General features: G+C 59.1%; 1 protein-coding gene across 1 annotated transcript; it reads left to right on the top strand.

The window, feature by feature from the left end:
- The first annotated feature begins 13,616 nt into the window (after positions 1-13,616).
- Positions 13,617-21,196, top strand: LOC133767742 (keratin, type II cytoskeletal 71). Its single transcript, XM_062202180.1, has 9 exons — positions 13,617-14,057; positions 16,432-16,646; positions 17,250-17,310; positions 17,568-17,663; positions 17,980-18,144; positions 18,302-18,427; positions 19,205-19,425; positions 20,085-20,119; positions 20,985-21,196. The coding sequence occupies exons 1-9, from the start codon at positions 13,617-13,619 to the stop codon at positions 21,194-21,196; spliced, it is 1,572 nt and encodes a 523-aa protein (XP_062058164.1).
- Positions 21,197-23,833: the final 2,637 nt, after the last annotated feature.

The following is a 23,833-nucleotide window of genomic DNA, read 5'->3' on the forward strand; positions in this document are numbered from 1 at the left end:
ATCACCACCAGTCACCCTCACCCTCACCCTCACCACCACCACCACCACCATTACCACTGCATCACCATCACCACCACCATCACCATCACCACCAGTCACCCTCACCCTCACCCTCACCACCATCACCATCACTACCAGTCACCCTCACCCTCACCATCACCACCATCACCATTGCCACCAGTCACCCTCACCCTCACCACCACCACCACCACCACCACCATTCTCACCAGCATCACCATCACCACCACCATCACCATCACCACCAGTCACCCTCACCCTCACCATCACCACCACCACCACCATTCTCACCAGCATCACCATCACCACCACCATCACCATTGCCACCAGTCACCCTCACCCTCACCACCACCACCATCACCATTACCTGTGCTCTGTGTGTGTTATTTGCATGCAGACAACTTAGGGCTTTTGTACCCAAACTGTTTGCTCTGCACAGGTGCCAGACTGGGTCCCTGGCCAGCAGGCAAAGCCACAACGGGCAGGCAGAGGGATGGAGTTTTCTAGACCCAGCTTCAGATCCGGTCCTGTTGTCCGATGGCCAGTCATGTCCTAGGGCACCTGTCCAAGATGTCACCGTGGAGGAGGCTTGTGATGACAGAATGCCACAGGGAGGCCTGGGGGCACGGTGCTCACTGCCATGGTGATGGCAGCCACACCGTTGGAAGCAGGGCATCCCTTCTGAGAAGCGCAGCGCGGGCTGACTGCCTGTGTGCACGCACTTACACACATGCGGGTGGCGCTCCAGAGATGCCGCCCCTGTCACACAGAGGCAGTGCACGCTGAACAAGCACTACAAGTGCTGTGTATGGGGGCCGGTGCTGTGGCGTAGTGGGTAAAGCCACTGCCTGCAGTGCCAGCATCCCATATGTGCATCACCATCACCACCACCACCACCATCCTCACCAGCATCACCGTTACTACCATCATCACCACCACCATCACCACCACCATCATCTCACTCTTACTCTCATCACCACCACCACCATCACCACCACCACCACCACTACCACCATCACCACCATCACCACCACCACCATCACCATCACCATCACCACCATCACCACCACCACCACCACCATCACCACCGCCACCACCACCACCACTATCACCACCACCACCACCATCACCATCACCACCATCATCCTCACCCTTACTCTCATCACCACCACCACCATCACCACCACCACCGCCACCACCACCACCACCATCACCACCACCACCATCACCACCACCACCACCACCATCACCCTCACCATCACCACCACCACCATCACCATTACCACCACCACCACCACTACCATCACCTGTGAGCCCCTGCTCACAGTGTACTTCTGTTATTCCAGCGCTGTGGCTCCCACTTCTCGGTCTGCAGGCTCTTCAGGGGCCAGGGTCTCGGATGCCCCCCTCCTGCCCTGTCCCCCAGGTATTGGCAAACTCACAGCCGCACCGCCAGGGAGGGCGTGGCCAGCGTGGGCTGCTGGGAGAGCACCAGGGTTAACCTCCTTCCCGCAGCTGCCTTTGCAATCTGGCTGAGCAAGGCACAAGCCACAAGCCCGGCTTCAATTAGCTCCTGCCATGCCCTCCGGCCAAGCTCTGCCGGGAAAGCGGGGAGACAGGGTCCATCGGGAACGCAGCACAACAGGAAACCACTCTGAAGGAGAAAGTCTCCAGAGGCGTGTCCCAGCCTGAGTGCCGGCCCCCTGCCCAGCCCATCATCCCATCTCCACTGGGAAAGCAGCCATCACCACGCCCTGCCTGATCCAAACAGGTCAAGGGGTCTCCCCCCTTCCATTCACCTACAGGCAGCGGTCCACCCTGCTTTTGGGGGAGCTGCCAGACACCTGGTTTTGCAACAATGTTTTAACATCCCCCGCCCCTAGGACCTCCTGAGCTGTAAGTGGCTGATGCTTCCTGCTCCAAGTTGTTCGGGAAATTGGCAGAGCGGAGTGACCCAGAGGGGTTCTCGGCGCTCACTTACTGGGCTATGCAGCGATTCCTCGGGGAGCATGCCCATCCATCCACAGTGGGAGATGAGCCGGCGTCCTGCCTGCCCCTGTCCCACCTCCCCAGGCAGGATGGAACTCCTCACCCAAGAGAAGAAATTGTACCCGAGGAAAAGCGCTGGCGGCCCAAACAGCACCCAGTGAAAAGGTCTCAGGTCCCCCGCAAGCCAGGCTTGGCCCCACTCAGAAGGCTGCGGGCTGACTTCCCTCACGGTAGTGCCGTGCAGGTGCCCCTGTAGACTGCTCCTCTCCACCGGCTCCATCTGTCCTGCCCACCTTTCAGAGCTACATCAGCAGCCTGCAGAGGCAGCTGGAGAAGCTGTCGGGGGCCCATGTGAGGCTGGACTCGGAGCTGAGGACCATGCGCACCTGGCGGAGGACTACAAGAATCGATGAGTGGCTTCCACCGATGGGGCAGGGGGAGGTCTTCCCAAGAGGTGTTGGGCAGCAGTGAGCACTGGGGTCAGAAACTCAGCTCCACCTGTCTGGTGGCAGGGAGGGGCAGCCCTGGTGCTGAGAGTCCCCGCCTGCTCAGGAGGGCCACAGCCTGTGTGGGCAGCAGGCTGGGATGGTGTCTCCTGGAGATTCTAGACAAGTCCGTGTCCCCCAACCCCTGGTCTACAGGACAGTACCCCGAGGTGCCCTCAGCCAACAGTCCTACCGATCCGGCTCGTACCCTGGGTGCTGCAGGGCCCCCACCTGCCCTGCTCACTGCTGAACCCCCAGCACTGTCCTGAGAAGATGGCTCTGGACCGGGGAAGTGCTTAGTGGGTGTGAACCACATCACTGCTTTCCCAGCCCAGGGCAGGCTGCAGGCCGGAAGCTGGGCCAGCAGACAGGTTCCGCCATGAGGAGGGGGTGCGCTGCTGGGTGAGTGCCACCACCCAAGGGTACTCCCTCACCTGCGCCAATCAGAGGAGGGAGCATCTGCCCAGGGCCTTTCTTGACTACCTTGCTGGCTCTGTGGAACAGATTCAGGAGCTGCAGCTGGTGGCCGATGGGCAGGGCGCGAGAGGTCGGAGGTGAACCTGCTTGTCCTGAGAGCCCCTGCATCAAGAAGCAGGTGTGCCGCCAGGGGGCGGAGCTGTGTGTCTGCCCTGCCCATGCCCCGCCCAGCAGGAGGAGCCCGCCAGCCATCCCCGGGTCCCTCTGTCCCTCTGTCCCACCCTGCTTGGCATTCCCACCCTCAGCACTGGCAGTGTCCTGGAGCCCAGGTCTCTAACTGTGCTGGTGGGAGTGCAGCCCAGGCCCCTCGGCCGAATACTGAGGAGGCCAGGATGAGAGCCCGGTTTCTTCTTTCTCGGCTTTTCCTGTGTCCACGTGTCAGGGGCACAGGGCGAGTATCAGAACCCCCAGCCAGGTTGGGTTCCTGCCCTCAGAGTGGGGCCTGGCCCTGGAGCCGGAGAGAGGGGTGTGCCAGCAGATGGAAGCGTCAGCCTGCCCAGCTCAGGGCCACAGAGCCACTTCCTCCTCCCCTGGGGGCCCTGTCTTACCTGAAAACTGCGAATCTTAGTATTATGTTTTTTTTTTTTTTAAGATTTATTTATTTATTCAAAAGTCAGAGTTACACAGAGAGAGGAGAGGCAGAGAGAGAGAGAGGTCTTCCATCCGCTGGTTCGCTTCCCGATTGGCAGCAACAGCCGGAGCTGGGCCCATCCGAAGCCAGGAGCCAGGAGCTTATTCTGGGTCTCCCACGTGGATGCAAGGACTTGGGCCATCTTCTACTGCTTTTCCAGGCCACAGCAGAGAGCTGGATTGGATGTGGAGCAGCCGGGACTTGAACTGGCGCCCATATGGGATGCCAATGCTTCAGGCCAGGGTGTTAACCCACTGCGCCACAGCACCGGCTCCCAGTATTATGTTTTTAAGATGGCGATATCTATCTGTCATCCACAGACCCTCTCTATAGAGTTCCAGAAGAGTCTAGAAACACTGACGCTTGGTGCTGACAGCTAGGAAGATCCTTGTTGGTGTGAGGTCCTGGGGCAGGAAGCCGACCGCAGGGGGCCCTCAGAGCCATCTTGGCTGCAGTCTCAGACGTGATTCTCCTGCATCTGGTGTACTTGAACCTGTAGCCAACCCCAGGCACTCAGCAGCTTCGCACACATCAACTTTTCTTCCCGCACCCTTAACCGCACCTGCTCTCCTGGCGTACCGGCAGCCCCTTTAGGTAGCCGTGTGCACAGGAAATGGCGGAGCCCCAGCTTCTGCTGTGGGCTTGGCAGCTCTCACTTCTGCTCCCTTGGGCCTCGTCTGTAAAATGGGGGAGCTGAGTCTCTTGACCCGTGCAACCTAAGAATTATTTCATGTCCTGAAGATCTCCCTGTTCTCTGGCTCTCAGTGCGATAACCTGGAGACGGCCATGGCCGATGCTGCTCGATGCTGAGCAGCGGGCGATTGCGCTCTCAAGGACGCCCGGGCCAAGCAGGATGAGCTGGAGGCCGCCCTGCAGCAGGCCAAGGAGGAGCTGGCCCGGATGATGCGTGAGCACCAGGAGCTGATGAGCGTGAAGCTGGCGCTGGACATGGAGATCGCCACCTATCGCAAGCTGCTGGAGGGCGAGGAGAGCAGGTGCAGGGCGGAGAGGACACATGGTGCCCAGGGAGATGGGCTGTGGGCGCGGGTGTCTGGCTGAGGGGCCAGCGGGGAGCTGGAAAGCAAGAGAGGACAGTGCCGGGACAACAGTAGTGTGGCCACAGCCAGGGCACGGCAGACACAACCCTAGGACAAGAGTGCCCCGGCAGTGCCCGGGCTGGGAAAGGCACCCAATAAGCCTGCGGCCGCACTGGAAGAAAAGCAGCCGCTACAGCCCAGGGCTTGTCTGCCTCACCCTCACCTCCCAGCCCCGTGTGTCGGGGCTGGATGTCGGATGCTCGGCTCTGCTTCTCCGACTTGCAGTCCTGATGGACGCGGGCACCTTCCCTTCCCGTTACGCCCCATGTGGGCTTCAGGGCTTCTTGTTTTTCTTGCTTGCCTTCTGCCCCGCACGCATGAGGCTTTGCAGGTGCAGTCTGTAATTACCTTCTTTTTTTAAAAAATTTATTTATTTATTTATTTTTGACAGGCAGACTGGAAAGTGAGAGAGAGCGACAGAGAGAAAGGTCTTCCTTTTCCGTTGGTTCACCCTCCAATGGCCGCTGCAGCCGGCACACCACACTGATCTGAAGCCAGGAGCCAGGTGCTTCTCCTGGTCTCCCATGCAGTGCAGGGCCCTAGCACTTGAGCCATCCTCCACTGCCTTCCCGGGCCACAGCAGAGAGCTGGCCTGGAAAAGGAGCAACTGGGACAGAATCCGGCGCCCCAACCGGGACTAGAACCCGGTGTGCCGGCGCCACAGGTGGAGGATTAGCCTATTGAGCTGCGGCGCCGGACTGTAATTACCTTCTTGGCCCCAAGTAAGCTATGCTCACCAAGAAGCGAGGAGAGAGGGGAGGGGCCAATGAGCAGGTGTCTCCGAGGCTTTACGCCTCCTCCTGGTGTGGATGGAGCCATGAGACCCGCTGGTGTGCCCAGAGAGGGAGCCGGTCTGTCCTCCCCTCCGCCCACAGCAGGGTCTTTGCAGGATGCCTGCATTATCAAGGAGAAAATGATGGCGTGCTTTCTCCTACTCCGCCCGCTCTGGTTCACAACGCCCAGTAAAAGGGAGTCTGGGATCTCCTGCCGCCTCCTGTCACCTGCCCACCCCCTTTCTTATCCGCATAGCCACTGCCCTTCACCAAACACCTAACTCCCTCCTTGCTCTGCCTGTGGTTCCCACTGATCCTGTAGGAAGAGACCCTACAGCACCCTAGGGACAGATCAGGAGCCTGGCGCTCCAGTGGCCCCCTGAGGGCCAGATTGGCCTTGGCCAACCCCATGGCCGATGCTTGTTCCCTGTTGTGTCCCCAGATGTCAGTGTAATTCCATTGCTTCAGTCGGGACCATGAGGAGGCGGCTCATCTTGGGTCCTCTCTCCGGGGCTGGGGCCGACAGTGGCTCCTGGCTGAATTCCTACGGCTAGGGGCTCAGTTTGGGAAATGTAGCTGGTTGCACCACCCCTGGACAGTACTGCCCAGCCCACAGGGTGTAAAATTGTTTTTAAGGGCGTTGTGGCACCCGGGCCCCCCTCTGCTTCAGCTCAGGGCTCTGAATTTCGGTTGCATGTTCGATAAAATGCCCTTGAGTGATGGCAGGAGTATGTGCCCGTCAGTCTGTCGATCCTGCCATATGCTCCTCCCTCTGCTGACGCCATAAACCACCTGCTCCTCCCCGCACAGGGAGCCGGAGGCCAAACCGGAGGAGGCTATGCAGGGGGTGGTCTCAGGCTTCCAGAATTGACAGACACACACTCAGAGCTGTGTGGCCTGGTGCAGCAATGTGAGAAGTGGCTGCAATGGAGTGGCTAAGCCAGGAAGGCTTCCTGGAAGAAGAGCGATTGCATAACAGGAACCAGGGCTCCTCGACTCCCGGAGGGAGAATTGAAACCATACCCTCCCAGTAGTCTGGTGCGCAGGTTTTGTGTGCTTGTCTGTTGGCGTCAGGGTCTCAGATTTTCTGAAAGTAGTAGCTGAGCCTGGGTGGGCTTCTGAGACCTCAGCCTCCTGGTCACATGTACAGAGACACTCACTCACCTGCCCAGGACCACAGGGAGGGCAGGACCTCTGCCTCCAGCAGCAGCCTCCATTCACTCCCTGTGCCTTTTGTGAATGAGTAAGTTCTTCCACTTCCAGGATGCGACAAAGCCTGGGAAGCGTGCGCCTGGCCTCTGGTGGGCTTCCTGTCCAAATGCCTCCCTCCCATGCACCACTGCTCTCCTCTCCTAAGGACTGGGCCAATGCCCTAAGGTTAGTGCCCCTTTCCAGCGACTAAGTGGTCACCTGCTACACTCAGTGTAAGTCTTTGTAAAAAGAAAAGACTTTATTTATTTACTTGAGAGGTAGAGTTACAGAGAAAGAGAAAGAGAAAGAGAAAGAGAAAGAGAGAGAGAGAGAGAGAGAGAGAGAGAGAGAGAGATCGTCCATCCACTGGTTCACTCCCCAAATGGCCACAGTAGCTGGAGATGCACTGATCTAAAGCCAGGAGCCAGGAGCTTCTTCTGGGTCTCCCACGCGGGTGCAGGGGCCCAAGGACTTGGACCATCTTCCACAGCAGAGAGCTGGATTGGAAGTGGAGTAGTCAGGATTCGAACTGGTACCCATATGGGATGCCGGTGCTGCAGGCAAAGGCTTAGCTCACTATGCCACAGCATAGTGATTCAGTGGGTTCTTATGCTGGTGGTTACAGGTCCTTTGGGATCTGGTGAGATCTGTAGACCTTTCCCCTGGCATCGGCAGCATCACGTCTTGTGCTCAAACACCCACAGACCCAGGAAGCCCGTGCGTGGGTCACGCACCCCAGGTTGGGAGCTCCAGGACCACACCCTCCGAGAGGGAACAGTTGGGTGGCATTTACTGCAGTCGCCATGCTGTGTATCGGCCACCCTCTCGGAGGGTGAATTCTGGGTGAATCGTAATGGGTACCTCTGCGTGACTCTCAACTCGATGAAAACTAAAAAACCAGTGTGGACATGTAGCAGAGGCCAGAGAAGCCATTTTTGGGGACTTTGCTCCCAGTCTTTTCCATCTAGGGCTATTACGGGGATGGAGTTGGGGAAGGGGGACAACTCACCGGCTGTGTGGACAGGGCTGCTCGCCTGGGGGGCCCTGAGAGCCCAGCGGAGCTGGACTTCCGGAGGCCAGGAGGTGACCAGCGCTCTAGACACTCCTGTCTCAGGGAGCCACAGGCTGCGTCCGCAGACTGAGCGCATGTTTACCAGCCTGTGTCCCAGGCTTTGGTCACGGACGGCAACTCACGCTGTGTGTCTGGCACAGCCCGAGGAGGGTGTTGGCTGAACGGGAGCCGGGGGCTGACTCAGAGCCCAGCGTTCCCTCCACCTGCCGGGGCCATGGCCTCTGATGATGCCTTGAGCAGGAGTTTGAGTGTCCACTTTGCCCAGTTGGCTACCGTGAGCCCAAAGCCTAGGGGCTGCTGGCACCATCTGTCCCCCGTTGAGCCTGCACACAAGATTTGGGTCCCAGCCCAGCAGCTCTATCTGCTGGACCATACATGCTCTGAAGCTGCAGAGCCACAGAAGGAAGAGAACACACAGCTGGCGCAGGTGAGATCTGCCCGTGTGCACCTGCAACGGGGCAGGCACCTGGGCTAAACATTTCTGCGTGACAGAGCCGGGGCAGCCCAGAGCCTGGGAGCAGCCCGCAGCCAGACTGCCCAGGTTCCAGCCTGGAGCAGCGGCTTGCCAGCTGTGCAATTTTGCACAAGTTGTTTCATTTCCTTGTGCCTCAGTATCTTCATCTGAAAAATGGGGCTAATAATAGTGCCAGCCTCATAGGGCTGTTGTGAGCCTTGAATGAGTTAGAGTATGTGAGATGGTGTTTGGAGCGGTGCTGGGCAGAGCTGACACCGCCTAAGGGTTAGCGCTACCATCATCATCACCATCATCACCATCGTTATTTCCGGGGTGCCTCCTTGTCCACCTTGGGGAGTAGGTGGAGCAGGTACCCCCTTCTCAGAGCTATGGAAATACAGGCTTAGGGAGGGAGGAACCCTGCTCACAGCCACATGGCTTATGAGTGGCTGAGGCGGCACCAGGACCTGGCTCCTCAGAGTCCCCACGTCCCCTCCCCCAGAGCCCCGTAGTGGGGCTGAACAAAGGACCTGGCCAGACATGCTCAGCCCTGGGACTGAGCAAGGGAGAAGCACAGTGGATGACAGCAGGTGCCTGGGAAGGAAGGCGGGGTGGGAGCCGAGCTGAGCCCTGGCAGGACAGAAATCCTGTGTCCTTTATACCCCGGCTCCTTGGGATGGGCCCCTCCTGGCTGAGCTCACCTGCTGAGCAGCTGCAATCCCCTCTGTAAGTGGCTCTGAGTGTGACCAATCCCCCAGGGACTGCATTCCATCCAGCTGGCCTGGCCTGAGAGCCCTGGAAAGGGCAAGGTGGGGACCGCTGGGGGCCGCATGGACAACATGCTCATTGCCCAGGCCCGTCCGCAGGAGAGGGCTGGCATGACCTGGGCTGACATCATCCATAGTCCAGTTTACTCCCTCTCATTTCAGAGACAATTAGCTGCTCAGAGAACCACCTGCCCCACTGGGAATGCCTCTAGCCTCCCCCTACTCCCAATCCTACCCACATGGCAGATACATTGTTTCCTCTGGTGTGCACTGCTTGGGCTGTGCCTCCCTCCACAGCCCTCCATGGCTCCCTGTTGCTTGTATAGCCAGGGATTGGCATCTGTCTACCCAAGGTTGTCCTTCACTTGTTATTGCTCCAGCAAACGACCTGCCTCCTGCCAGTCTCGGCTGATTTTCTCTGTCCTCACTGCCGGTCTGTCCATGCCTTCTTCCCTTAAAAGACTGGCATCCAAGCTGCCTCCTCCAGGCAGCCCTAGAGGAGTGAGTGGCTCCTGGTCTTGCTTTTCTCCCTAGGTAGCCTTCTCCATTCACCCTGCTGTCCCTGAGGCCTTTTCTCCAGGGCTTGTCAGATCCAAGATCGCAGAGAGGGGCCATCAGACATCCCAGGCAGAGGCGTGGGGTCACAAACAAATATGTCAAACTGGTCATTGTCGCAGACACAGAAACAAAAATACGGGGCCGGCGCTGTGGTGTAGCGGGTAAGGCCACCGGCTGCAGTGCCAGCATCCCATATGGAGGCCATTTTGAGTTCTGGCCACTCCACTTCCAATCCAGCTCTCTGCTATGGCCTGGGAAGGTAGTAGAAGATGGCCCAAGTCCTTGGGCCCCTGCACCTGCGTGGGAGACCTGGAAGAAGCTTCTGGCTCCTGGCTTTGGATCGGCTCAGCTCTGACCGTTGCAGCCAATCAGGAATTGAACCAGTGGATGGACAACCTCTCTCTCTCTCCCCCCAACCCTCTGCCTCTCTGTAATTCTGCTTTTCAAAAAAAAAATAAATCTTTAAAAAAATAAATAAATAAAAATATAGGGAGGACTAAACATTATTCTTTGTAAAACTTTTTTTAAAAGTTCATGGAAGATGGATTTAAAGGAAAAGCCTGTTTTGGTGAATTTTGAATTGTATGTGTCTGAGGGGTTTTCCAAAAGTATACGAGAAAATGCATATAACGAAAAAAACTTTGTTACCAAACCAACAGCCGCACAGACGAGTTTACTGAATCCGCCAGTCGATTTGTCCCTCAGGGTCCTGGCAAGATGTTCCTGCCTGGCATCCTGGGGTTTATCTGATCTGACACACTCCACCCCCCGCAACCCCTCTCCCATACCCTAACCATGGCACAGAGAAATAAAACTGAGGCTGGGGCCAGGCACGCCTGGCCAGGCATCCCTCAGAGTTCCGTTCTCGCCCGGAAAGCGGAGCCTTCTCTTACAGGCGTGAGGGGCAGATAAAGCAGACACCTGCTTGGCCACCTGCCTGCCCCCACCAGGCCAAGGGCTCCCCCTCCCCAAAGCAGAGGGCTCCATCTCTCCCTGCCCCAGAACCTTCCTCGACCACAGTTCAAGTGGGGGGTACGGGCATGGCCTTTGCCACCTTGGTGAACTGGGTTCCTGCCCTGGTGTGCGTGAGCCCCTCCCTTTCAGCCCCCAGCAAAATGCGGGCACCCCAAAGCCCCACCTAGGCCCACCCTTCCTGTGGGAGGCGCAGGGCTCTCCCATCCCCTATCACCTGGCCTCATCAACAGCAACAGCACCGGCTATTTCATCCCTAATGGCCGGTATCTGATGAGCTAACTCACCCTAGGGTGTTAATGACTTGCTAATAGCTGGATGAGCTTGCTTTTCCCAGGGACATCTGCACTTGGCGGGGACTCAGGGAGGGAGTTTCTTTGAGGACAGGAAACTTGGGGTAGCCCCGCCGCCCCGTCTTTGAGGGGTGTTCAAGAGCCACACCCACAGCTGTGAGGGAGCCCTTCTGAGATGCTGGCTGTCACGGCTGTTTCTGATGGTGAGGGTTTAGGATCGAGGGTGGTCTGAGTGCAGAGACACCCCCACCTCTCCTTCCTTGATGGTTATCGTCTGTCGGTCCATCGTGGCTGTGCAGGTGCTGGCTGATCCAGGTGCCCCTGGCTAAGCCAGGAGACAGCAGAGGCCTGGCCAGCTCCTTCCTGCTCTTTGCTCCTACCTTGGTCATTGACAGCACTTCCTGAGCCTTGGGTACATACCAGGAACACAATCTGCAAGCGAGCTCACACGATCATCACATACATACATGGAGAGCAGGCAGCTGAGGCTCAGAGCGAGCCAGCAGAGTGGCTCAGCTGGGCAATGGGTGGGTGGGCAATGGGGGAGCCTGGTCCCTGGTGCCTAACTCCGGCCTGGAGCCAGCCAGGTGGATGTGGGCTCGGGGGCCCCCTACGCTCACCATCCCTGCTGCTGGGTTGCTTCTCCAATAAGGGACTATCCGTGGGTCCTCCTGCACCTGCCATGGGGTGCTCAGAAGCTGGTCTGAGTCTGTTTTCCTTTTTAAGTATTTATTTATTTACTTGAAAGGCAGAGCTACTGAGAGAGAGAGAGAGAGAGAGAGGCCTTCCATCCGCTGGTTCACTCCCCAAATGGCCGCAGTAGCTGGAGCTGCACCAGTCTGGAACAGGAGCCAGGAGCTTCTTCTGGGTCTCCCACATGAGTTCAGGGGCCCAAAGACTTGGGCCATCTTCTACTGCTTTCCCAGGCCTTAGCAGAGAGCTGGATCGGAAGCAGAGCAGCCAGGACTCGAACCGGCACCCATATGGGATGCTGGCACTGCAGGCGATGGCTTTACCTGCTACACCACAGCGCCGGTCCCTGGTCTGAGTCTTGTGGGAAGGCACAGGGGGAGTAGTCAGCTATGGACACAGGACCCTCTCACAGGCTCCAGGCTCTAGGGAACACAGCAACCCACAGCAGGTGCACACAGGAGAAGACATAGGGCAGTGAGGTGGGACGCCAAGGCTGGCAGCAAGATTTCAGGTTAGCAGAGGGATCTGAGTGACAAGAGGTGGCGTCCAGGCATGGCAGGATTTGGGAGGCCATTGAAGATGGCGCCAGAGGCTGAGATGTCCCTGGCCAGGGCAGAGCTTGGCCAAGAAGGAGGCTGTAGGATGTCGCCCGGCTGCTGAGGGCTGCGGAGCTGGTGTTAAGGGCAAGGAAATGCAGAGCTGTGTTGGGAGGACTTAGCGCCGTGCCAGTAGGAGTCTCCCAAAGCGGGAAAGGGAGTGGGGAGGGAGGCGGTGCACAGTAGGTGGTCGCTGAGCTGAAACTAACACGCCCTGTGGCGTGGCCTTCCCAGGAGCCCATGGGGCTGCCCAGGGGGTCCCTGTCCTGGCAGCCCCCGCCAGGAGCAGGCTAAAGGCTGAGTGATAGGGAGAAGGCTCCACCCTGGGCGCTGCTAGTCCCGGAAGGCCTCCTGGAGGAGGGCAGGGTAGGGGCGCGATAGAGAAAGAGGTGGCCAAAGGGAACGGGAGAGACAGAGGGACGATGGAGAGGAGGTAATGGGGGTGAGAGGAAGATGGGAAGGAGGTGGGGGAGGGGAAACTCCTGGGAGCTGGGACAAGGATGAAGACGGGGCAGGTGTGATGCCTGCACCTTAGATCAGAGGGCCTGGGTTCGAGTCCCAGCTCCACTCCCAGTTCCACCTGCTAATGTGCCCCCTGTGAGGCTGCAGGTGGAGTGCTTGGTTTCCTGCCATCCATATGTGGGAGACCCAGATGGCCTCAGCCTGGCTCAGCTCTGGCTGTTGTGGGCATTTGGAGTCATGTGAGCCAGACGCAGCAGCCAAGGCCTGTTGCAGTGAGGGAGGCATGGTGCCACCATCCGGGCACCTGTTGGGGTCTTTCTGGCCTGAGCCTGCTGGCGGCCTGCACTCATTGGGATGGAGCCCCAGGCTCGCCAGGGTCCTGAGAGTGACAATGGAGTGGAGCCCCGTACGCAGGTCTCTCCTGGTCTTGGCAGCTTTTCCACGTGGGAGGAGAGACAAACAAGGTGCAAGGACCACCCAGAGGCATCCGCTCTTGGAAGCTGCAGGCCACAGGAAGTCTCTGTCTTCCCCTTGCGTCCTGCCAGCCGAGTCCCCAAGTGTCCCGACCCTCTGCCCCGACTATACGCTGCGGGCTTCGTCTCCAGGGGGCCCGTGGAGGGGGCGACTGCCTGGGCGGAACAAGGCAGGCACGGCTAGAATGGGAGCCCCCAGAGACTCCCTGTCCTGTGGCCCGTCCTGTCTGGAGACATCTATACCGTCCCCACCCCAGGAAGAAGTCAGCAGTGCCAGGGACACCCCCTCCTCCCTGAAGGCCCCCTGGGCAAATCGCCCTGTAACAGGTTAATTAGATAAGCCCCAAATTACATGAGCAAGGCTTGCAAGCCCAGCAATTTGGAGGTTTCGTGTTGTTTCGGAGGTGGGGAGCGCGCGATCTCTGGCTCAGCACAGAGAAAATGACTTCTTGCTCGCAGGCAAGCTGAACCCACGCAGTCAGCTCTTGATTGCCCATTCACAAGCGCCGGCGCTGGGCATATATAAAGGCACCTGTCGGCACACACCACAGCCAGCACAACCTCCGTGGACGTCCACCTGCCTCCCTCCTACACCTGAGCTCCGTCTCCAGCATCATGAGCCGCCAGTTCACCTGCAAGCCCGCGTCGGCCGCCAAGGGGGGCTTCAGCGGCTGCTCGGCCGTGCTCTCCGGGGGCAGCTCGTCCTCCTTCCGGGCAGGGGGCAAAGGGCTCGGCGGGGGCTTCAGTAGCCGGAGCCTCTTCAGCCTAGGGGGCGCCCGGAGCATCTCCCTCAACATGGCCAGTGGGAAGAGCGGAAGCTATGGATATGCCCGGAACCGGCCCAGCGGCTTTGCGGGCAGCATGTTCGGCAGCGTGGCCCTGGCGCCCGTGTGCTCGACGGTGTGCCCACCTGGAGGCATCCACCAAGTGACTGTCAACGAGAGCCTGCTGGCCCCCCTCCACGTGGAGCTGGACCCTGAGATCCAGCGGGTGCGCGCCCAGGAGCGCGAGCAGATCAAGGCGCTGAACAACAAGTTCGCCTCCTTCATCGACAAGGTGGGTCTGCCGGGACTCGGGGAACGAGCTTGGAGTGTGAGATGTCGTCGCAGCAGGAGGGATTGTGGTTAGACAGGAGGGCGCACTTCCAGTGGACAAAGCAGGTGCCGTCCATCTTCAGGGCCGCCTCGGGGAGAGCCTCTGTGCTATCTCTCGGGGTTGGAGAGGGGTGTCTGCTGGAGATCCAATGGGGAAAGACCCGGTCCTAGCTCCTGGGGGCCGGCTTGGTGCCCTTGCTAAGCCGAGGAGCCACACGTGCAGAAAGGGCTCGAGTCACCAGGGGGGCTGCCCCCTCCCAGGCCGTGCTGGCCTCGCCTGCCCGCTGCGTGCCCGACGGACAGACGGCGAGCCTCACTTGCGGTAACCTGGAGCCCTCGGATTCGGCGTCTGTGCCCCAGGCTGTTTCTTTCATCTAGGCAAGGATGCTGTTGAGAGGCAGGGCAGTGCGGTGGGCGGTGAGATCAGACCTGGCTTCAACCCCGGAACCATGCTGACCGCTGGGTGGCTTTAGGAAAGTTACTGGGTGTGTCTGTGCCTCAGTCTCTTCCTCCCGAGAGGGGACATAACCACCGACCTCTTGTGGGCGGTGTCAGCTGTATAAAAGAAAATGCACGCACAACCTTGTCACGGCGCCCACCGCGCCACATACGCCACGAAGGGCAGCTCTTGTCTCCACCTTTCCTTGACCCCTGGACCCTAGGGGAGGGGGGCTGAGGAGGAGCGAGATCACGAATTCTAAAGGGCACCCCAGGAATCCCCTTCCCTCCAACCCCCCAGAGAGGCAGGTGAGAAATAATTACCTCTATTTCATGAGTCAACCACCAATGTCAATGCTGTGCCCAAGGTCATTGGGGGAAGGGAAAGGGGAGGTTGAGCCATCAGCCTCCAGCCTCCTGTCCTGGAGGAGAGGCCTAGTGGGATCTCTTGGCTCCCTCCAGGGACAGGGAAACCCAGGGCCAAGCCTGTGGCTGAGACTGTCCCTGGCCACCAGTGCTGAGGGTCCCCTGGGGCCCTAGATGTCTTGCCTGGTTGACTCCCCACTGCCCCCTGCTCAGCCCGAACTCTGAGGCATCTCCCTGCCCAAAGCCTTTTGCATTGGGAACATGGAGGTATTTGGAAGCTGAGGGTCTGGGGGACGAGAGATGCCTGCCCTTTTGCCAGGGCTGATTAGACCCTGTGGTTTGGAGACACGAAAAGGAGGACGCACAGTCGTGTCTGTCCCACAGGGTGTTTGGCATGGAGGGAGTGGGAGGTAGCTCTGAGTCCTGGAAGGTTCCAGAATAATCCTATGGGCAGTCCACAGGGCTCCGGTAGTGCTGTCCTGTGTGCCGGGCTTACTCTGTGGGTTATGCCCGGGTTCCTGGACATCCGTAGCAACCCACCGCAGCCGACTCACCCTGTCTCAACAGAGTCCTGGTGTCTCCTGATTCACCTGTCACCTTTTAAAGGCCGTGCCTCCCCAAAACCAAACAAGAGAGGTGCGCGCAGGTCAAATGCCCCTGCTCGGTCTCCTGGTGCAGCGAGGGGCTGCTGCAGGGCGGGGAGCTCTGTCTGTCCACCTTGCGCCCACACACGGTGCTTGTCTTGGGGAGCGTGGCTTTGAGGAGCAGGACTAAGGGCAAAGCAGAACGGCAACAGGCAAAGATGAGCTACAGCCTGACGCATGAATTTAGAATATCCAAGGGGCAGGTGTTTATCGCGGCCGTTAAACCACGGCTTGGGACGCCCACCTCCCATATCAGAGTGCCTGGGTTCGTGTGCTGGCTTCGCTTCTAATTCCAGCTGCCTCTGATGCTCAAGTCCTTGGGGCTCTGCCACCCACGTAGGAGACTTGGATTGAGTTTTGGGCTCCTGGCTTCCAGCCTAGCCCAACCCTGGCCATTGGGGGCATTTGAGGGAATGAACCAGTGGATGGGAGACCTCTCTCTCTCTCTTTCTCTCTATCTCTCTCTTTCTGCCTTTCAAGTAAATGAACTATCCAGAAGCCCTCTGCCCAAGCCCCGCCAAGCTATGGCAGGTTGTAGAATGCTAGAATGAAAAGCAGGGGCTCTCTTCAGTATGCTGACCCTCTCCATTGGAACAGATCCAGCCTAGCTTCTGAACCATTTTCAGGAGCGCCCTGCCCTGGGCTGCTCTGGCCATGGTGGTCCCTGAGTGATAGCAGGCACAGGAGACCGCGACACGTGTCTGGGTTCAGGTCTTTTTAGCAAACCACTGGGCCCTTGAAAGAGGCCCAGTTTCTTCCCCCACCAGATGGGGTTATGGGTTCCCCACCTCGTGCAGGTAGAGCACTCAGCACGCTACCCCGGGAGCAGCAGGTGCGTGTGTGACTCTTTCTCTGGGGACTCAACCATGTCTGGACTTGGGGTCCCAGGTGCGCTTCCTGGAGCAGCAGAACCAGGTGCTGGAGACCAAGTGGGAGCTGCTGCAGCAGTTGGACCTGAACAACTGCAGGAACAACCTGGAGCCCATCTTCGAGGGCTACATCAGCAACCTGCGGAAGCAGCTGGAGACGCTGTCCGGGGACCGGGTGAGGCTGGACTCGGAGCTGAGGAGCGTGCGCGACGTGGTGGAGGACTACAAGAAGCGGTGAGCAGGGAGAGGGCAGCCAGGGGCTTCAGGGACCCCCAGCCACTGCCCCAGCTCAGCACGTGTAGACGGGGAAGGCAGCAGGCGTGGCCATTGCAAGGAGCACCTCCCCAGCATAGCTGCAGAACAGGCTCCCTGCTTCTCTGATTTCTGGATCATGTCTCTGGGATGTTCCCTCCAGCTCAGGATAAAGCTAAGCCGCTCCCGTTCTCCCGGAGCTCCTGTGTCCTTGTGGATTACGGAAGGGAAGTGAGGACTGCATCTCCCAGAGCCCAGGAGGAGTAGCGGGGGAGGTGCAGGCAGGAGCTCTTCCTCCAGGGAGCTGCTCAGCTCGCTTCCTGTGACCTCTGCAAATTCGTACAGGGCATGCACTCTGCCTGCTCCCTCCTCCTTTCCCAAGCTGGAGCTTGCACAGTCTCCTTCTGAATCTGGTCCCCCGGCCTCCTCCTCCTCCAGGAGGCCTTCCTTGACTGACCTCGGCCTCAGCAGCTCCCCCCACCTACTCCCCCAGCATCTGTGCCTCTGTCCACGCTCAGGGTCTTCCCTGGGCGAGGGAGGGTTCCGGGTGAGACGTCCTGACCCATGAGCCTGGTGTTCTCACAGGTACGAGGAGGAAATCAACAAGCGGACAGCTGCAGAGAATGAGTTTGTGCTGTTGAAGAAGGTGAGGGGAGGCAGCCCTGAGGGGCCGGGGGGCCCTGCTGCTGGGGGACAGGGCTCAGATGTCCCAGGGTGGCCTCTGCCCAGGGCTTGCCTGGGGAGGCGATCCTCAGGCTGGGCCTCTCACTCCTTCCTTTGCTTCCCCGGGAGCCACGTGGGGTCAGTTGGGGTCTCCTCCGTGCCCCGAGCTCCCTGGCTGGGGTGGCTGTGGCCTGCTTGGCTGTCCCTGTGGTGACCAGGGCTGGCTGGGGCACCTTGCAGGACGTGGATGCAGCCTACGCCAACAAAGTGGAGCTGCAGGCCAAGGTGGACTCCATGGACCAAGACATCAAGTTCTTCAGGTGTCTCTATGAAGGCGTAAGTGTGGCCCTCCCGGCCCATCTCCCACAGTTGGCCGTGACCGCGGCTCTACCCGGGGGTGGGGAGTGGTGGGGAGACACAGGGAGGCCCCCTTGGTGGCATCCATCTGCCATTTCAGCCCCAAGAGGCTCCTGATTGTCCACGCTCTGAGTAGGAAGGGAAGGGGTCACCCCTTGCTCTTCATGGCGGGAATCTGCCTGGGGTACCCCTGCAGCGCTGGGCTCCAGTCTTGTCTCTCCATGCTGGGGCCAGGTGGTGAGCCTCCAGGGGTGGCTGAGCCAGGAGGCCATCTCTGTTTCCCCCCTCCCCGCAGGAGATCGCTCAGATCCAGTCCCACATCAGCGACATGTCCGTCATCCTGTCCATGGACAACAACCGTAACCTGGACCTGGACAGCATCATCGCCGAGATCCGCACCCAGTACGAGGACATCGCCCTGAAGAGCAAGGCTGAGGCCGAGGCGCTGTACCAGACCAAGGTGGGCTGGGCCGAGGCCTGGGGGGGGGGGAATGAGGGGGGCTGGCTTGAGAGCGTCCCCCTGCCCCAGCCCCATGACACCAGCAGCCCTGAGACATCACGTACCCCAAAACTTGCTCCTCGTGCTCACTCTCGCCTCTGTGCTTTGGGGTCCCCAGTTCCAGGAGCTGCAGCTGGCGGCCGGCCGGCACGGGGACGACCTCAAAAACACCAAGAATGAGATCTCGGAGCTGACCCGGGTCATCCAGAGACTCCGCTCTGATATCGAGAATGCGAAGAAGCAGGTGAGGAGGGGCTGTGGCGTGTGGTCGCGGGCTGACGAGCGCGGGCAGACGGTGGCTGAGACGGCTCCTGGTCGCGCTCGCTGTTAACTTCCCACACCTGCTGTGTCCCTGCCCCAGACTGAGCCAGCTGCACTGTGCACTATCGTCTCCCCCACCCCGGCACACTGCCTAGCACGCAGCAACCCGATAAGCGTGTGTGGGCTTGGGAAGGAGACTGGGGTCTGGCTTCAGTAGGCAGGAGCCAAGATGCACACAGATGATGAATCAGCGGCAGTGTCAACCACTTTATCATCTCGTAAAGGTGCCAAGCATTGTGCTGGGCATACAGTAAGCAAATAATAGTTGCTTCTGAAGAATCTCCTTCCTGGCGCCCCTGGGGCAGCCAGCTATCAATTGCACCTGCCGCCTGTACGCCCGTGATTTCACCTCCCGGGTTACAAAGCAGCTCAGGAACAGAAAAGCCAGGCTTCCATTCCTTTTCTTTATGTCCTGGGCATCTCTGCACGGAGCAGAAGCTCTGCTCCGTTTGCCTTCGTCTCAGGAGGGCCGGGGATAGGGGAATTCCCATCACCATCAACGTCTGGACACAACAGCGAGAGCTTAGGAAGGAGTTCCCAGCCCAGGAGGGTCCCACTGGAGCCGAAGCACAGTGGCACAGCCAGTGGGGGTGGGCATCTCTGCCCTGCAGTCTTAAAGACCCCGGCTCCACCCTCCCAGGTCTGGTGATGATTCCAAGGGCCCCTTCCAGCTCCCTGACTTCTCCGATTCCTTGTTTAGGCGTCTAACCTGGAGACGGCCATTGCCGACGCCGAGCAGCGCGGGGACAGTGCCCTCAAGGACGCCCGGACCAAGCTGGATGAGCTGGAGTCCGCCCTGCACCAGGCCAAGGAGGAGCTGGCCCGGATGATGCGTGACTACCAGGAGCTGATGAGCGTGAAGCTGGCCTTGGACATGGAGATCGCCACCTACCGCAAGCTGCTGGAAGGCGAGGAGTGCAGGTGAGCGAGGGGCTGCTCCGGGGCCGGGGAAGTTTGGACAGAGCCGAGGGACAAAGCCAAGCATCCCCTAACACCCAGAGGGTGAGCTCTTCGGGACCGAGGGACTGGTGATGGTGGTAATGGTGCCATCCGCGAGTGGAAAGAAGTAGCCACTTGCGACACAGTGAATGTTTCTTCCAAATTAGCTGCTGTGCCCTGTGACACCTGGGTTAACTCAGCACACCTTCCCTGGGCTTATCTGGGAATAGCCTACTGACCCCTACCCCCAAATCCCCATCCCTCTCTTACATTTCTCATTCAATCCCCCTTACCTGTCAGGGAGCAGTGAACTTGTAGGAGGCTTTATGGGGCAGCCATATAGCTCCTCTTTCCCCTCTGCCCCCCTCAACTCCAGGGATATGGGAAGGCTTGGTATAAAGACCTGACCTTGGAAAATGCACTTTCTACCCTCACTGTGCCCTCCTGCTAATTCTTGTTTGATTGGCATTGCCTGGCATTGATTTAGGGGATGGTCCCCAAGGCTTCTCAAAATAGCCTTGGAATTTCTACAGGTGCACCCACTAGGTTCAGAAACTCATATAAAGGCAGGTGGGGGTGGTGACTTTGAGAAGCTCTGGTTGGCTGACGGCTTCCTCCTGCTTTGGTTCTCTCCTGAACAGGATGTCAGGGGAATATCCTTCCTCCGTGAGCATCTGTAAGTACCGCGTGCTGTCATCTCCAATGTTTCACCCTGCACACTGGCGAGGGCTTAGGCAGAGCTCAGATGAGGGATCTGAAACCAGGGGGGAAACTTGGCACAAAGCCAAATGGCAGCGCCACGGCCACAAACAGGTCTCCTGGCTCCCTGCCCGGGGTGCTGTCTGTTCCCAGGCAGGAGCGGCCAGGGAAGGCGGCTGCAGCGGGCAGGGCGCCACAGCAGTGGCGGTGCGGCAGGGAAGTGGTGCGTGGGCCTGCGTGCGGCTAGGGAAGCTGGGAGTGCAGGCTGTGGTCAGACCTGGAGGATTTGAGAATGCGGGGACCCAGACAGAGCTCAAGCTCACAGATCTGGCTCTCTGGGCGTCTGCTCAGTGGGGACAGAGGGTAAACCAGGCATCCAAGAGAGCTGCTCTCCATGGGTCCCCTGCCAGGATGCGGGCATTGGAGGTTGGAAGCTTGGCAAAGAGGCCCATATGAAGGGGTTCCAAAGACTTCATGGAGAAGTGGAATTAGAAGTTTATTTGGGGACAAAACATTTTTGAAATTCCTGGGCAGGTTTTTTTTTTTTTTTCCATACTATGCATTTCCATGAGCTTTTAAAAAACCCTTTATAGAAGGGACAGTGGCTGGGTGACCAGGAGGACAGGAGGTGTGTGTGTGTAGGTGTCTGGTGCCGGGGGCTAGGCCTGAGAGGGGTGATGGACAAGACCCCATCTCCTTGGGTTTAAACTGAGTGAGCCAAGGACAGGAACTAGGCGGAGCTGTCTGGAATGTTCCACCAATGGGAGGGGACGGCGTTGATTGGGGGCGTGGCACCCCAGCCCTGCCTGGGTGGGCACTGACCCCCGGCTCTCCCTGGGCAGCCATCATCAGTAGCACCAGCGGCAGCAGTGGCTACGGCTTCCGGCCCAGCACGGTCAGCGGGGGCTACGTGGCCAACAGCGGCAGCTGCATCTCCGGAGTGTGCAGTGTCCGAGGTGGCGAGGCCAGGAGCCGGGCCGGTGCCAGCGATTACAAGGAGACCCTGGGGAAGGCCTCCAGCCTGAGCACCCCCTCCAAGAAAGCCAGTCGGTAGAGAAGCCTGCCCTATGCCCCCTCTCACCCCAGGACCCCACCCCCACCCCCCCTACACACACTGGTTCCCTTGCTATGTTCTCCCCAGCTCACTGTCTCTCCCACTGCCACCTTGCTGGTCTTGCTCTTGGCCTCTGGGCACTAGCCTTGGCCGACCCACTTCCCCTGCCATGTCTTCTGAGCCTGGACGGCACTGGGCAGGCACGCCTGGTGTTATTGACCCCTGCACCCCACAAATCTTCCCCTCCTGCCCACAGTGCCAGGTCAGGCCCTGTCTCCTTGGCTTTCTCCTCTTCTAACCAGCCTCTGGCTCAGTCCTAACCCCTCTGCCCAGCTCCCTGGGTGGGTCTCAGCCTGGCCCCACCCCCACACATGCTGGAGGCGTGGTCTTAGCTCCTGCCTGCACCAGGAGCTGGCTGTGTGTTCAAGAGAAGGAGGACTGAAGGACAAACAACCAAGAGTGGGCCCCGGCTCAGCCTCGTGGCTCTTTGTGAGTGGGACCAAGCGCAACTCAGCCTCTCTCTCCTCGCGCTCCAGGACCTGGGGGCAGAGCAGAGGAGGCATCGCCACTTCCCCCCCATCCTGACTCTCCCTGTTGCATCTTCAATAAACAGCACGATCTGATGGCTGGCTCTCGGAGTTTTCAAAGACACACACGGACACAGTGCAGCTGCTCGCGAGCACATAGCACGCGCACGGGGACACCTGTGCACACACCAACATGCGTGCACAAATACACACATGCAAACATGCACACACTGGCGTGCAAAGGCACATGCACACATAAGTACCCCGCTGGGTGTTGCCCAGGCGGTTCTGTGTCTGGTTTAACTTTCCCCACAGAGCAGAGGCAGAATAAAGACCAGGAACACGCCCACAGCACAGGTGCAGGAGCACACGTGGGGGTGCAGGTGGATGCAGCGTGGAGCTGTGCCGGGCTGACGATGAGGACGAGTGAGAATAGAGAAGGAATGGGGTGCACGCAGCCTACTCAGCGCTCTCAAGAGATGCGTGAGCTGTATCCTGAGAGAGAAGTGGCCATTCCCTGACGGGGACGCTGGCCTCTTTCCAGGACTGCCTCTCCCCCTGCAGGAGCTGGGCGTCGGCACTTATCCTGCCCCCTCCTCACTGCTCAGAGGCCTGGGCTCTGGAGGGGGAGCCAGGAGGGGAGGAGCCAGTGGGAGCCTCGCTCTGGGCCCCTCTGCTGGAAGGTGACATGGGCAGCAAGTTCCTGGAGCCCGAGGCCACTGTGCAGTGAATTGGGGACCCAGCCTGTGAATTTCAGTGGCTCTCTGCTCCAGACACACCCCTGTGGACCCCATGGAGCCACCGTCTTGATGCCAGTCCTGCCCTGGGTGGGGGGAGACAATGGGCACATCCCCCACCCAGCTCTGAGGCTACAGAGGGGAGGTGGTGGAAGAGGGGCAGGGCGTTTGCTGGGGGTGGGGAGGATGGATGGAAGCCAAAGTCTTCTTTTTAAAGATTTATTTGGAAGTCAGAGTTTCAGAGAGAGGTAGAGCCAGAGAGTTAGGTCTTCCATCCACTGGTTCACTCCTCAGATGACCACAATGGCCGTCGCTGAGCTGATCTGAGCCAGGAACCAAGAGCCAGGAGACAGAAGCTTCTTCTGGGTCTGCCATGCAGGTGCAGGGGCCCAAGGACTTGGGCCATCTTCTGCTGCTTTCCCAGGCCATAGCAGAGAGCTGGATTGGAAGCAGAGCAGCTGGGACTTGAACTGGCTCCTATATGGGATGCTGGCACTGCAGGCTATGGCTTTAACCCTTTGCGCCACAGCACTAGCCCCAAGAAGCCCAAGTCTTTATGGTTAGCAGGCACCAATCCTTTCGCAGAGCAGCCACCCTAATGGCAGGGTTTGGGGACAGGCCAGAGCTTGTAGAAGAGCAGGGGTTCAGGCACACTGGGGCGAGAAGAGGAACTGAAATGGAAAGGGAGGGCTTGCAGGAGGGGCTGGATGGACAGAGTTGGCACTCTGAGTCCTCCAAGTAGCACCCGGGCCTGGGGCAAGGCCATGGAGCCAGGCTCAGACCCCAGCCGCCTGGGAGGTAACACAGAGCTTCCTGCTTGCCCTCAACTGGAGGTCAATGGCACCATGTAGCAGGTGCAGGTGAAGGAGAGAGAGAGAAAGAGCAGACGGAGGCAACAAGTTTGCTTCCTTGGCTGACAAGTGTGGCCTGCATGCATGTATGTGTGTAAGCACGTAAATGCATGTGTGCACACACATGCACATACGAACATGTGTGCACATATATGTTTCTGCGTATGTGCGCGTGTCTGTGTGCACATGCATGTGTGAGTGTGTGAATGTGTGCACGTGTGCGTGTTTCTAGTACATGGCACAGACATTGCCATCTCCTCCATGACGGCCCCACACATGGCTGCAGCCTCTGCTCCCTGAAGTGGCACACCCGAAACATCTTTGTAATCAGGAGAGCGGGTACAGGGCTCTGGCTGCAGCCCCAAGGTTGTCCTTGGCAGTGCTGTCCCCTGCCTGCTCCACCCCACACGGGATGAGTGTGGAAGACGCCTCCCTGGTGTCCTGGTGGGTGGTGGCCTCTGTCCAGCCCAGCAGGAGTTGCTCTCTTTATGTCACACTGGAGGACCTATGGCCAGAGAGGGG

This window comes from Lepus europaeus, chromosome 10, assembly GCF_033115175.1.
Source record: "Lepus europaeus isolate LE1 chromosome 10, mLepTim1.pri, whole genome shotgun sequence".
Classification (NCBI taxonomy): Eukaryota; Metazoa; Chordata; class Mammalia; order Lagomorpha; family Leporidae; genus Lepus; species Lepus europaeus.